At 37.3% G+C, this 15,520-nt stretch overlaps 1 protein-coding gene across 2 annotated transcripts; it reads right to left on the minus strand.

Moving 5' to 3' along the window:
• Positions 1-405: 405 nt before the first annotated feature.
• On the minus strand, positions 406-15,115 carry LOC121862101 (mothers against decapentaplegic homolog 3-like). Of its 2 annotated transcripts, none has more exons than XM_042360086.1 (4): positions 14,742-15,113; positions 10,965-11,158; positions 6,766-7,050; positions 406-2,019 (listed from the first exon to the last, which is right to left on the minus strand). In XM_042360086.1, the coding sequence occupies exons 1-4, from the start codon at positions 14,933-14,935 to the stop codon at positions 2,003-2,005; spliced, it is 690 nt and encodes a 229-aa protein (XP_042216020.1). In that variant the 5' UTR covers positions 14,936-15,113; the 3' UTR covers positions 406-2,002. The 2 variants fall into 2 exon arrangements, with proteins under 2 accessions (XP_042216020.1, XP_042216019.1); XM_042360085.1 differs by lacking the exon at positions 406-2,019 and adding an exon at positions 2,769-2,898 and having other exon boundaries at positions 14,742-15,115.
• Between the last annotated feature and the right edge of the window lie 405 nt (positions 15,116-15,520).

Below are 15,520 nucleotides of genomic sequence, written 5' to 3' on the forward strand. Positions count from 1 at the left end.
CTCAACAAGTAAAGAAGAAAATGTTCCATGCTCCATGGAGGAGGTAACAATAATATACAATGGGACACTGTTGGTAGGCAGGACTTGATGCCTCTACGGCAACCAACAAAAACACAGACTAAAAATAGCCATAATTCAACCACGTGTGGGAAGTTGTGGTTCAACATGATTCCAGCCAAGGTCTTCTGGCTAGGTACCTAAGTCTCACATTTCAGAAGCATCCCCCAAAAAATTACTGCTTGATTTTCCTTGAGACATTTAAAATATTTACTTAGAGACAAACTTCCATTCAAGTGTATAAATACCTTAACAGACAAGTAGTAAACTAATTTTACTCTTCAAAAACTGAATCACTTCAGCAAGGAAAGGAAAAATTAAAGATTAATGCATAAGTAAGAGTAAAAAAGAAAGAAAGGCAACACTCAGAAGCACAGAACACAAGAGAAGAACATCAATAAATAGGAGATTCTGGAATTTTCTTTTTTATCTTGTGCTACAAGAATAGAACACCTCTTGTACAAGGCTCTTGAAGGAGCTCTTAGTGTCGCCTACATTGTCCGTGATGTGTTGCCCTCACTGTGATTACACCCACTTTAGAACAATACAGCTGCACTTATATCATCACTCAGAAATGAGCAGCAGCTTAACATACCCACAATCCACCACTATAAAATGATTAAGCCGCAGGGCAAATACCTAAGTAAGTGTTACCCTTAACACGGAGATGGCCTTTATCACCCATCCACGAGCTACTTCCATCCAGAATGGCCAAAAACCTGTCTTTTTTGTAGTCAGCTTTATTCAATGCACAACAGGATATATCAAACTAAAATTAGATATCCATCACAGACCAAACCTCCACAACACCTGACTTTGACCTCTAAACTATATTCTTTAAAACTAGATACAGTACTTTATGATCTTCCTTGACAGTGGTGCCATAATCCTGACAGGCCATTTAGACCAGTGTTGATACAGTACACTAAATACCAAGCCTTCAGGAAACAATGTGGTCAGCACTGTACTTGACTGCTTTCACTTCCCCACCAGGTAATTTAGGTACACATTCACAGAGGGGTGAACTGGGGGTGCCTTAGGGTAGAACCAGCAACCCACAGTATAGGAGAAGAGTACTGGATAGTGTATTTACCCAGTCTTCACGCACCAGTTCTTCTTTGGTCAGCTCTAAAACCAAAATGTTCATCTGTTTTCAGGCTATGTTCAAAAGCTTATTACAGTATATGTATTCCTGAACATGCTGATTAAGGATCTCTTGTCCGCAATTTAATATCTGTACAATTACTTGTCCAAATGACATCACAAAATTTTTAATTACTTTTCTAACGCTAATTACTCGCCACCTATGGTTTTTCGGCCACTGTACCGAGACATGAAACAAGTGTAATGCTTCCAAGTGGTAATTCAGTGAACTGTATTAGTCCCACAAATACCGCTGGCTTTATTTATGACTTCTGTCCTTATGCTTTCTGGAGTTTCTTGGTCAACTTCATTTAAAAGTTGGAGCCAAGAGGTATTATTTTTACTTGCTATTTCAGGCCTTTCCTGTTAACTTCTGCACCTGCCCCTGATCCACCCCACATAACAACAGCAACAAGGGAAAGTTAATCGAGATGAATATTATTAACCCATTCACTACAGGATGACAACTTTAACATTTTATTTGACGAATGTCCGACGATATTATTCAGCACAGTGACCTCCGTACCCTAGGGATTAATTAACCCACGCACTGTTGACTCTACTTTGCTACAATGGTTTCAACCTTTTCTAAGTTACTAACTCCTGGGCACTTACAACACTTTCCACACAAACAGGTGATAGCCACATCTTACAACTTCATCCAGATAATTCTTGATAACTCGTTTGAATATATTTATGTCAACAAGGCAATGCAGTATTTAGTATGTACAAAAAAATACAAACACCTGAATTTACCTTATTTCAATATTTACCTTATTTCAATATTTGGTGAAATTTAACACTATACAAGACACATACCTGGAAAGGAAAGAGAAAGCACATTAGCTAACATCAAAATTAAAAGTATCAGCATTGGTCCTATAATGGTTATTACCCTCATTAGGTCTATGATGACCACCATGTCATGTCTTGAATAAAGGAGATAGAAAATACAAAAGTTGACCCTTCCACCACTTAGTAAGACTCTCCACTTGTAAAAGAAAAAAGTTTTAAAAGGAAATGTGTGTTGTCACTCAAGACAGACATCACTGGACTATATAATTATTCCTGAACAGAACATCCATTCTCAAGAGATTTCGTAATGCAGCAACTTAATCTTACTCAGGGTAAGAAAATATGACCGGCTTTTGCCCTTTGGTTTGTATAACGAGTGGGACAACAAGTATGAGTTGCTCCATCAATGTGGAATTAGTCCTGTAATCCTATACTCCAGCAGAGGTCACACCCAGGTGACTTGTGATATGGGCTGCTTATTGAGGGTTCTGTATCCTAAGATAACCTCCCCATTATGTCAGCCAGAATTGATTTGTTAATGAATTTAGATATATAGTACAGAGCACTCCTGTATCAATTACCTTCCCATAAAACCCATCATCCCTTAACAGTGGAGATGAGGGGTAAGACACACTCTCTGGAGGCAGGGGGTCTTATTTTGAGCCACATCATCTTAATGAGCTCACTCACACCATCCAGGATTCCTGAATTCCAAATCTATGGTCCATGATTCGATTGAAGGGTAATTAGTGATCATAATGATAGTTGGAAGATTTTAATGACTTTTTCAATGCTATTTACTCGCCAACTATGGGTTTGTGCGGTGCGATTTTGGTGCTTTTGTGTAATTTTGAAATTTCAGTAGAGCCTCGATAAATCGGACCAGTTGGAGCAAACCCCAGTCTGAAAAATGTGAAAGTCCGAATAAAGTAAATCTGGGGGATGGGGGCCTTAACTGGACTGTTTAAAGAAAATTGTGAGTTGTTACTGTGTTATTACTGCACTTCAACAACTAAGGTCTTTGAGTGCATAACAAGGCTATTAAAACATTATTATATCAACAATAAAAAATATGAAACAGAAATCTCTGGGTTGAAAATCAGATATAAGTCTGGTTGTCGACAACTGTTTTCACCGAGATGAATGTTACGTACTGTAAAGTGTTATTTGTAAGTATCCACATTATTTGTCTTATGAATAAAGAGAAAACCATATACCTGTACATTACAGTAATATAAAGATAAAAAATAAAAGGGTAGAGGTATACTGTGTGTGGGAGATGAGAGTGATCTGGGAGCAACAGACAGGGGCGGGGGGCTCCCTCCCCCAAGATTCCTTTAACACGTCTTTATGCAATTTCACCATAATTCTCATATCATTTAGGTTCCTTTGGTACCAGGCTGATAAAATATTATCATAAAAGAATCAAGTTTCCTGAAAAGAAAAAAGAAAAAAAAAAGAATCCCACACTTAACACCATGAGTCATTTGTTTACGAAGGGCAAACAGTTGATCAGCTTAGCTTCTTCACCACTAATGCTTACTACAACATGTCTTCAGCACACTGGATATTAGTACAGTACTGCAGTGTATTTATCATCACTTAATAAATAATATTGCAGTGTATTTATGAGCACTTAATAAGTAACATTGTAGTGTACAGTATTATGCATTTGCACATAGTAGCCTAGTTTATTCATTAAACAGGTACAGGGTATCTTCATATTAAACACTGTACTGTACAGTGATGTAAGCTGATTAGCTCTCATACCAATGCATCCTGAGTGAATAACTTCCAATACAGCCTATCCTATTATTTTCAAATCAAATTACAAATTAAATATTACATTTTTTCTCTATTATTGAAGCTTTTATATTAATCATAATGAACCATACACCGGAAGAGGCTGATCATATGAAAATATAATACCAAATCAATAAATAAACCCGACTCATTCGGCAACGCCCGATAACCCCCAAAACTCCAGCTTGCTTACATATGCAGTGTCTTGGCTCTCATTAAGCCTACTGTAAATCTGAATAGATCATTTTACAGTATTCAGTGAGCAAGTGCTGTTCTTTTCTTAAGATTTTTTTTTTTAATTTTACCCATTTCTTAAAATATATTTACTTACATAACTTTAACCTATTTCTTAAAACCCTTTAGTATTCCCATTAAAGATACTACGTACCCTACAAAAAAAGTTCACGTACATGAGTGTAGGTAGCGAGGTGCAAGACACTGATACTATACAAGTACGTATATATGAGGGCAGGACTCGGAGTGATACGTACACGTGCCGCATGACATCCACACACAATGTTCAGCCCCATGTACAAATACACAACCCGTCCAGACTGATGCTGGATTTTTCACCCCCTTTTTTCTTAATATTTCTGGTCACCTCTGAGTCCCAAAAAAACCGAATTCCAATATAAAGAAGTCCAATTTATCGAGGTTTTACTGTATAAGAGCTGGGAGAGCACCAAACTCCATATTTCTCTCTAACCAAACAGTTCTCCTTCAGTGTTATCCTGAAACCTCTGGGGAAAAGTAAACTGTGAATAACTAGACAGAAGCAGTCCTCCATTCACAGGTTGGTCAGCCAGTACCATGCAGGCCACAACCAAAGACCTAATACAAGGTAACTAACCTACACTACCAAATAGACAAGGACATGAAAGAGTGAGATCCTGGGTTGATGATCACTGTAATCATTAGTCAATGACTAAATGTTCCAGGAAATTGCTTAGTATTCTATTGCAAAAGTCATAAAAGATACAAAAAGAGCTAATAATTATATATCTAATATAATCACCAACATCCACAGAACAGATGGCAATCCCAATAACCACCGAATCACCATATTCCTAGTATATAACTGGAAGACCAGACCCAACAAACATTATAACTGGGAGTCTCCACAACATGTCAGAATACAACTACAGCTGGGTAGCATAAGAACTCGAACAATATCTTGAAATACAGTACATAAACTGACTCAAGGTACCTGACATATAAACACAACTAAATTAACAACAACTGGATGTTGTATTTATGTACATGAGGTACTAGGAATCTATAGATAAGTTTGAAATTGCCCCTTACATGTTATGTTTTGATTTAAAGTATTTTGTTGGAAAAATATATTTTGAATTCTTTGTATATATTTACCATGTATTTATACTTTTGTCAGTAAACTACTACTTGTAAAAAGCAGTAGTGTTAGATGGTGTAAGAGAACATCACTGCGATAATTTATTCAACGTTTTATCTACAGTGCCATGATAGTACAGTATATCAAACCAAACATTACTGAAATCTATCAGTAGTGAGGAATACTAAACTACATTATGTTTATTGTAAACATACAATATCTTTAGTGCATGGCGGAGGAATCAGCAGTTTGGAGGCAGGTGACTGTCATGTTTAATCAGTGGGAAGAGGCACCCATCTAATGCACTTACAGATCTGTCTTCTAGGCCAAAAATATCAAGTCAAACACAAGCAGCATAAATCTTCCATTTTGATGACTACGCTACACACTGTATATACTGTACTATATAGTTTCCACTGCCATATCAACCCTTGAACTTACTCCTGTTAGGTTAGGTTTTGGAGTTGAAATTCTTTGGGCTCGAGTACATCTCAGTACTGTATATAACATGGGTTTTATGGGGTTGAGACTGTCACACAATAGGTCCCGTTGAGTGAGAATAAATTAAAGCCTGAATGAAATCCATTACCAACATGATAATGTACAGGAATGAGAGCATTAGAACAGGAGTTCAACCATTACACCCAAGTTGGCCATGAGAATGTGATCAGTTCCCATGGTTAATGTCCTAACATCTCTTAAGAGCATATTTTCCATATTATAATAAGAGTCAATATAAAATTAATTTCAGATATACTATTTATAAAATATGAGCAGTACATACAGTACTGTACAGTATTGGAAAGAGCATCAGGTCTTACCACTTATATCTTGTTACTGTTGGAATGAACAAGCATACTGTACTCATAACTTTGTCCTACATATTGGTTCTTATAACCCTTAAGCACTGATGCTATAGGAAGATAAATAATAATTTCTTGCCATTTTATTTCTTAACTTACTTATCCCACATTATATTTACTACAAGGCAGGATAAAAATAAATAAAAATTGTGTCTAAATTATAAAACTAGCCATTGTTGGTGTTCTCCCTTTCACTTGGGGCCCCTCACTCTACTAAGCAAGTTGCCAGAAGCCAAACAAATGCTAACTACTGATGTTTGTAAAATGTTCAATAATGTACTGATTTTTTTATTATTCATCAAAAACTCTTTATTCCATACTGTTTTTTTATTTCCTTACAAGTCCTACTGATCCAAAAGAACTTAACAAAGAACATCATATCTTTTAAAAGTAAAGAACTAGGCAATGAGAGACTATTATCCCTCCAGTGAGGGCCTCTGCTGCTACTTGACGTACATGTAGCTACCAGCATATTACAAATGAAGATCTTTTTGAAACATGGCTGCAATCTATCTGATAATGATTGAGAAATATGGTACCATATAACCCACAATAATTAACAAATTCTGAAACACTAAACTGAATACTGAATTTCAATAGAATCTTGCACTCCATAAACCTAATAAAACAATCTGCTAAAGCTGAAAAAGGTTAATAAAATGAAGCCAAAATTTAATGAACATGAACAGAGTTCCCATTTACTGTCTAATAATGTATACACTTGGACACGTGAAAAAGATGTGTACACACCTGAGTAATCTGTTATGTCGGGTAGGTCATGACTGTCACCGTCCTCGCTCATGTAGCCCGGCGGTGGGGATTCGGTGGCGGGGAAAGTGGGTTGTGGCTCTAGCGTGGGAGCTACTGAGGTAAGGGAGGCAGAGTCGCTAACACTGTCTGCTGTGAGGTCAGCGAGGGAACCCAGGTCCTCAGCCGAGCCGGGGTCAGAGCCCGAGCCTCCCACACCTCCACTACCACCACCACTACTACTACTGCTGGTGCTACTCCCCCGAGGTACCAGGATTGCTGGCAGAGCTGAAATCAAATACAAGAACTGTAAAATGCTGTGTTTTTCAGTGTCTTCAGTTAAATCATCTAAATACTTACACAATCCATCTTCAAGTCGTACATCCAGTGAGAAAAATTGATGCATAATAATTCATTAGAGTAATTGTACATCTGAGACACATACAGTACTGTATAAAAATTCACAAGAGTAATCTGATAGGTGAACATGGGCTTTACAAACAAAATCTGAAGATATAATGACAGTTTGAGGAGCTTCATCAATCATCTTCAAAGTAAATTAGAAAGCAAATACCCAAGGGCAGGGAGAGGTTTTCAGTGTTCTCCGCAGCAGGAGTCACAAACATAAAATTGATGTGGTACAGAAATGGGCTAAGGCTTTTCCTTTTATAAAGCAAACATTAACTGTGTAGATAAAATTTGTAATAACAAATGCATGTAAGAACTATTTATCATGTATTATTACCTAATGTTTTCACTATCAAGCCAACTGCAACTATAATACAGAATGGCCAGAATCAGGAGTACAGTACACACACACTTTTCCTTCAGTGGTTCTCTTATCATACATTCATTTTTAATCCTTCGTTTTCTGCAGACATTCCTCTTACAAAATAAGGTCCCATATATCTCTCTGGTCCCTTCGCACAACCTTGCATCACGCTTTAGCAGTGAGCCAATCCTCAAAAATCATCCACACGAGGATCACTGCTCTCCAATTGTCCATCTTCATTTCAAGTTCCCTTAAACCCATCCCTCCATATCCTTCCCGATCTTCCCTTCTCCTTCCTACCACACACACAAACCTCTGAATTACTCCAACTTCTTAGCAATTTTTCAGTTCCCCTTCATTCAACATGTTCATACCACCTCATCAGTACATAATTCATTCTCTCCTTGACACTGTGTATTTTCTATTCTTTGCATCCCACTAATTCCCATTTTATTCTTAAGCACACAAGTTCTGTTACTTTTATTATGCTCCTTCCTCTTGCATCCTGTCTTTGCTTCAGACCAAACTGAAAAATAGATCAGGTCAGCTTTGCAGTAAATGGCAACTTTGGCATCAGCCGCTAGACCAGGGGTGGGCAAAGTACGGCCCGCGGGCCACATTTGGCCCGCCAATTTATTTCTGTGGCCCGCCACTGCATTTGGCAATTAGAAAAAAAATTCTTATTAATTACAGAAAGGAAAATTTTGGAAGTTGGGTGGACATAGCAGCAATACACATTAAGTGTGTGGCCCGCAAAGTGTGCCACCATTCATGAAGTGGCCCTCCATCAAAAATAATTGCCCACCCCTGCGCTAGACAATGAAAAGGCCGAGTAATTTTGTTTAATAGGAATGGAAAGTACTACCATAATGATGATGTTACAAAACATTGACAATGGCAAGAACATAATTATGTATTGCACCAAAAGGCCAACACATAATATATGTAGGTTAAGAGTAATGACAAAACTTCCATAATGAGGTAAAAGTGATCAAAGCTGATATGTACAGTACAGTACTTACAAATTGAAAGGCTGATTTATCCTCATATATGTAGAGTAGTTAAAATAACCCTTGTGCACTTAACAATAAAATGAACACACTAATGGGTACACTAGCCATGGTGGAACAAAGCTTTGGTGGATTAGTTAGTTAGCATCATACCATGTGAGTGAAGTAACCCACAAGTCGAAGTATTAGGGGATTAGCACTAGTCCAATTTCCTGCTATACTTTTTGCCTAGTCTTTACTTCCCCCAATTTATACTAATCTCACCTCATTTCCCTTGCCCCTTCCTCCTGTCATGTAAACACATTTCAGTCTTAATTTTAGTTTTACAAACAACAGATTGGGATTTCAGTGTCATTATTACTGGGTATTGTTATAACAGTTTCTCCATTCTTAATATGTCTTTTAATATGCTTAAGAACTATGAAAGACTTCTATTCATATCTACTTCACTTTTACTCCACCTAGTACTGTACAGTACAACATAAGATATCAAGATGTTGAGATTAATGAATTTGTTTATGACCAAGGCCTCCTCCATCCCCTCCTTGAAACCACATTATGGTTCGGTTCAGTGGTACACAACTATTAAGCAGAACTTGTTTATCACATAGAGATGGTACAAACATACACAAGTTGAAAACAGGCACATAAAGTGGCCTTGGTATTACAAACAAGGACAACACAAACCTTTTTTGACCACTCACAAAATGAATCAACCAACACAAATCTATCTTATCCTAATGAGCTTACAAAATCTTTTTAAAGTAATTACAGATGCATTTCGCTTCATTTCTAAAACCTTATTGTAAATTACACAGTCCCTCTCTCTCTCTCTAACACAATATAAAACAAAATTTTGCAACACAACTTAATTACAGCCATTGTCTTTCACCGCCTCAATGAGTATATCACCTTCAATTTGATATTTAAGTGATGGCTTTGTGGGGTCACTTACAGGGAGGATTGGTGCTGTTAATATCACTTACTGCTCACTTTCCTGACACCTCTAGAAATTGGGTAAATAACTTGGAAAATACAAGTAATTGCTGGAGATTTATACTGAAGCCTGGAGCTGGATTCAAAAGGAGAAAAAAAAAAACAGCAGGGATAATAAAGGAAGGAAGGAAGGAACATAAAAAAGCTTGCTGAAAAAACTAAAGATAATAAGATCCTGTTTGAGGCAGAATATGTGACAGAAAAGTGGACAGTGTGTAGGGAACTGTACTGTACAATGATAGAGATAAAGCAGCAGTACAGTATAAAACAAAAAGGAAATACAGTATAAAATAGTAGAGATCATCTCTCTGATTATACAGTACATAATAGAACTACAAATGGATAAGGCCAACAGTAAAAAAATACTGAAACTAAAAAAAATGAAACGATATTTGTAATTGTAGTAAAATATAATTGTATGCTCATCATTATGCATAATACCCACTCTTACTGGGATTACATAATTTTAATTGTACTGTAATAAAAAATTAATATCTTGTAATTGAAAACTGCAATAGAAATCAACAAATTTAACTAGCCCTATGTTTAGTATACATATACTGTACAGTACAAGCATCAGGGTTTGTGTCAACACATTACCCAGTTAATTGTTGTTAATGCTGTCCAATAAATCTCTCATTACTTGAATTATTTCTTTCCTTCTGCATCAGTGCTGAGCTCACATACAGGATTCTCCAACATCCTGAACAAACGTGATGCAAAGAAGGTGGAAACGGGGGGGGCCTTGTAAACCCATGCCAAACACAGTGATAGGTCAATGGACAACACTAATAACAATATATGTACTGTACAGTACTGTATACAATCTAACACTTGGGCAGTAATTTTGAAAGCAATAAACATTTATATCTACCTACTGCAGTGAAAGGGTAAAAAATATAAAAATTATACAGTACTGAACAGTATTTCCAATCTGCAGTGAATGGGGAATATTTAGAAACATTTACAATCTGCAGTGAAACGGTTAAAAGGAATGAAATAAAGTATATTAAGTTAAATGGCAATAATCCCCAAGATAACGAAGTCCAAAGTGACCTGCTGCAACTAAGACCTTGGTCCAAATAAGGATAAAAATGCAGTCTATCCCTAAAAGTGTGGAAGGCAAAATTTAAAATTTTTACACTAAATGCAAAATATCAGAATTCTTATGAAATCTACTGCCCTCTCGATCAAACTGGAAATCCTAAGTAAAACTACGTTAGCTATGAGATGATTCAACATAATGCTAATTAGCTTCTAACAAATTCTTACATACAGTAGTACCAATAACTATGCAAAAATACCATTTACATACCCATGTTACACCATTAACACTTCCCATTATACACTATTTAGCAGTAATCCAACATATGCAAACATTCCTAACTCATTCATTTAAGTACTACAGTACTGTTTATACTAACCTGGAGCCTCTATTTTGGTGTAGTGGTAAGGGTTGACACAAACTTCCTCCTTTTTGAGGTTGAAAGCGTACTGGCAGTGGTCGAGTGCACGGAGTTCGTGGTGGCTCTGTAATTCAGGCCAGCGCCACAGTCGGCAATAGATAACATGCGGCAGTCCTTTTTTGTGAGAGACCTGCAGCCGCCCATCCAAGGACCTGAAATAGTGCACAATGTTATAACTACTGTTTATGTTCTTATTTATTACAGTAATGTACTCTGTATTAATGATGCAGGGTAACAAGAGCCAAATGGTATGTACAGAGTCTGGGAAAAAAAAAAAAATTGCCAATAGTTCCACCTTGCTCTGGGATTAAATCCAAGACCAAACACTTTTGAGGTGAGTGTACTCTCTCTCTCACTCTCACTCTCTCTCTCTCTCTCTCTCTCTCTCTCACACTCACTCTCTCTCTCTCTCTCTCTCTCTCACTTTCATTTTCACTCACAATCACAATTGTTGACATAAACTGGCACACATTCTGAAACAGCAGATGAACTGTACTTTTCCAACTCCAAGAAACATTGTAAGACATACTGTACAATAATCTGCATCTGTTTCTTATCAATGTTGTGGTATATGTTTCTGAGTTATCCTATTACTGATACCTTTACTGTCTGTACTGAACAGTACAAGATAATCACTATCATTGCCTTATCAAAGTCTCAATGCATGTTAAGCGGTTGTCTTGACATTGAGAAGACCTTCAATCAATTTCCATGTTCTTAATAAATTACCTGTATAAATACATCGATATTAAAAGAAATCCTCTTACAAATAATTCCCGCAGAAATTTAAATTGTCAAAGACTGAAAAGCGAAACAAGATCTATGTGCAAAATATGTTTCAGTTATGGAGACTAACATGCTAAACTAGAGAGATATGATGAAATGTGAAAGAGAAAGAGAGAAAAAGTGCCAGAATGAAAAAGAGGAAAAAGTTGAACTGGAAAATGAAACTGAAAGGATATGAGAAAGAGAATGTAAAGAGACGATATGAGAAATCACTAAAGAGAATGAAAAACATGTAGAAAAGAGAAAGAAAAAACGACAAAGAAAAGGACAGAGCAACAAATGACATCTACAAATTTTTTTTCGCTAAAATCAGCAAATGTGCATCGGCAGAAATGTAGGTTGAAAGCAGATGATAATTCATTTTCACTCGATTTTGCTGCCAGTGAGATATTTCAACTCCTGAGGCACTTCTGAACAACTTATTTGATTAGGTTTGAATTTATTTAAAAGATTCATACAATAAAAACATACAGACAAACATTTACAGCAGACACCACAAAGAATATATAATGCTTATTTGCATTGTATACAATGCAGTCGTCATTATGTTTCTTGTTTATTTAATCTTATGCTGACTGGACTCTACTGAGAATGTAACAATTCCATTCATAACAAAACATTACTCACAATGCCTAGAGGGTAAAAAATTTCCAAGTTTAGCATTGGCACCATAATAAATTCAGAACCACAATTTTTTCACAACTTATTTTTTACAAGTATTTCACAAATCTATAATCTTCCAATGCATACTGTATAGTACAGTAATTACAGTATTTTTCTTTTTATTACACCACTGCATATCCACCATCAGTGCTTAGACAAATTTAAGGAAACCTTCACAGACCAAGCTCTTGATTTTTATCTCAGACCACTGAGTAATAAATACAAGTTCAGCAGTGCTCAGTGGTTCATCACTGGTGTGGGAATTAATAGAAAAAGTAACTATGCAGTGGGAGGCTCCAGATTCAGTCTGTAAACTTGGCTACCATAGAAAACAACAGCTACTCAACTTCACAATAAGACATGAAGGAGTTTTTTACGTTCTATGGCTCTACCCACTGGTGACAACCATTTCTTGTGCAAACATTCATTACAGTATTTACATACAGTATAGCCCATTTCTCCCCCCTTCAATATTAATACCCCATACCATGGACAGGGTGTTAAAGAAGAGGGAAAATGTGGAGGTTAGGTTAGTACTTGTAACACTACTGCAATTTTTTTGTGTAGGGATCGGACGTTTGAAACATTGTAATCAGCAGCCGAGAAGTGAAAAAACACTTTAACCATATAAATTTATAAAAATAAGGTAAAATATTATGTTTTATGTGTTTTAACCCAGCAATTTCTCTCTTCAATGCTCTGTCCACTTTGTGGGGTATTAAGCTCTTCACTACGAGTACACAGCTTTTAATATTTTATTTGGATAACGCCAGACAATTTTTTTCAGCACAGATGGAATCCCATATATACAAGCAGGTGATATTGAAGGAGAAGTAGGCCATGACTAAAATATGAGTCATCTGCACAAGAAGGTAATAGTGGAGGAGAGGGTCGGCTCCTGAAGGAGTTTATAGAATTTTGTCATATTTTCCACAGGTGTTGTTCCTTTAATATTCTTTCCCCTTCCGTTTATCTCTATCTATGGGCAGGGCATGGAAGAGGGAAATCATTACAGGGTAAAGCAGATCATAAGCCAGTAATTTCATGTCTCTCTGTGATTTGTACGCAAAGAATTAAATTTTTTTAATACCCTAAAAATTCCGCTGACATTTTCCCATGGCAATGTTTGTAGTCGTCGGCTCTTAAATTAAAATTCTGTGAATCTGTTCTTTGTAAACATTTACAAGTAATGACAGAGCCTCACATCGGGGATCGTCTTTTGTTTTAAAATCTTATAAGCTTTAGTTTCCTGGTTTTCTTGTTTATGGTCTGAGCAAATGTCTTTACTTTTCTTGTCTTGCACGTATAGTTTTTTTACCTATTCTATGTATAAAGGATGAGATTCATAAAGGTGGGACGACATGCAAGTGTTCAAAATGCAGCAGAGAGGCGACAGTGAACCAAAATGTGTTCAAGTGCATCAACAGATCATACTCCAACATCCACAAAAGACGTGCGTTGTCGTTTCCATGTTCTTGTTTAGTATCGTGCTGTTCCCTGTAAATAAATAAAATAACATCTATAAACTCCTTTGGGCTCTAACTGTCTCCTCCACCATTATCCAATACAGTCATCACCAGTGCATAGAGAAATAAAACACCTCTGTAAACACCGTGGCTCGTTACTGGGTGGAGGGGCGGGTGTTTTCGATGTATTTACTGTTAACTGTGAATAACACACTTGAGGTGACTAAATTGTTTACAAACCAATTATTAAGGCGGCACCGATAACCTCAAGACATTACCGCCTACTATACCATCGCTAAATAAGGTGACGACAACAACAGTATACCAACAGTACCGTAATATCTACGACAGTCTTCATTATTGCTCGCGTTTAACCATTTTCTGTAGCATAGATCGTGACGATACATTTTTTTTAACGATAGGTCAACCAATACAAGAATCCCAGACAACTAAGCATTGCTAATTTATGGATTGCAATACATAAGTTTGTGATAAATGTAAACATAACAGCACTGACACTCACTAGGGTAGAGTGGGCCAGAGTGACAGTCATACAAGTAATATTGTCAATAGACCACACCATCCTACCTTGAGTGTCCTTTGTCTACTAAACTCTAACAAGGTGGTACAAACAACCCTTCGAGCTACCCAGGTACACGAACGACCAAACTAAGTGTTGTTTGTCAAAGGTTAATGAATTAACCTGATGGAGTGGTGTGGATAAGCTTACTATTAATAGTTGTGGTAGTGTGGTAGGTTGAGAGGTAGCATGTGTGAGGTGTGGAGCGAGTGCCAGTCAGTGCCAAGGGCGAGGGTGTACCTGGGGATGGTGATGCAGCGGGTGTTGGCGTCCTCGGTGGTCACGGCTGTCTCCAGCTCTTCCAGACCACCTGACTTTTTCAGTTTCTTCACTAGGCTCTTCACCGCCTTCTCACTCCATTTGTCCTCCCCTTCGCCCTTCTTAAAACTCAGCAGTCTCTTTACTACGGGCGGTGTAAAAGGCAACATAGACATTTTCAGCGAGACCTACACGGCCGCCGCTGCCTGGTCTCCACCACAGCACCAGGGGAGCCGATCAGTGTCACAAAATAAGAGGAGTGCCACGAAGCTAGCAGGGTGCCACGCTCACCAGCTGACCGCCTCTACAACTCATCAGGGGGCGACATGTTTGGGCCGCACTACCACCCTGCCAGACAGTACCCTTCCGCAGAGCCTAGTGCCAAGTCTACACTCCTCCGATTACCTTACCTTTCCTTGTCATCTGAATCTAAATTAGTTCTGGTTTATGTGGGTGTGCTTTCTGCCTTAGACACGTTATTGGTGAATAACTTCTTACTCAATATACCTGATTGTTTTGATGTATTCCTCCGCACTTAAGAACATCGAAGTACAAAATATGTCATGCAACACTTGAGTCCGACTTTCTTTTATTGAAATTACTGCCTTCTGTAAGAGTAAACACTGTACTACATTGACTCAATTGTTAGATCTAAATTTGCTTTATTAAACACTATGCGGTATTAGTGATGACAATCTGTGTATCGGTAAAAAATACGAGATAAATATAGGGCTAAATATTCCATTCCCTTCATGCGAGAC

The sequence above is a fragment of the Homarus americanus genome, unplaced genomic scaffold, assembly GCF_018991925.1.
Source record: "Homarus americanus isolate GMGI-L3 unplaced genomic scaffold, GMGI_Hamer_2.0 scaffold25013, whole genome shotgun sequence".
Classification (NCBI taxonomy): Eukaryota; Metazoa; Arthropoda; class Malacostraca; order Decapoda; family Nephropidae; genus Homarus; species Homarus americanus.

Bases quoted from the DNA above. Each gene is read 5' to 3' on its own strand.
- LOC121862101 (XM_042360085.1), bottom strand. From the start codon at position 14,935: ATGTCTATGTTGCCTTTTACACCGCCCGTAGTAAAGAGACTGCTGAGT. The intron at 11,159-14,741 runs GTACACCCTCGC...GCACTATTTCAG, and splicing joins CGCTGCATCACCATCCCCAG to GTCCTTGGATGGGCGGCTGC. The intron at 2,899-6,765 runs GTGTGTACACAT...CACATTTTTCAG, and splicing joins CGACATAACAGATTACTCAG to ACTGGGGTTTGCTCCAACTG.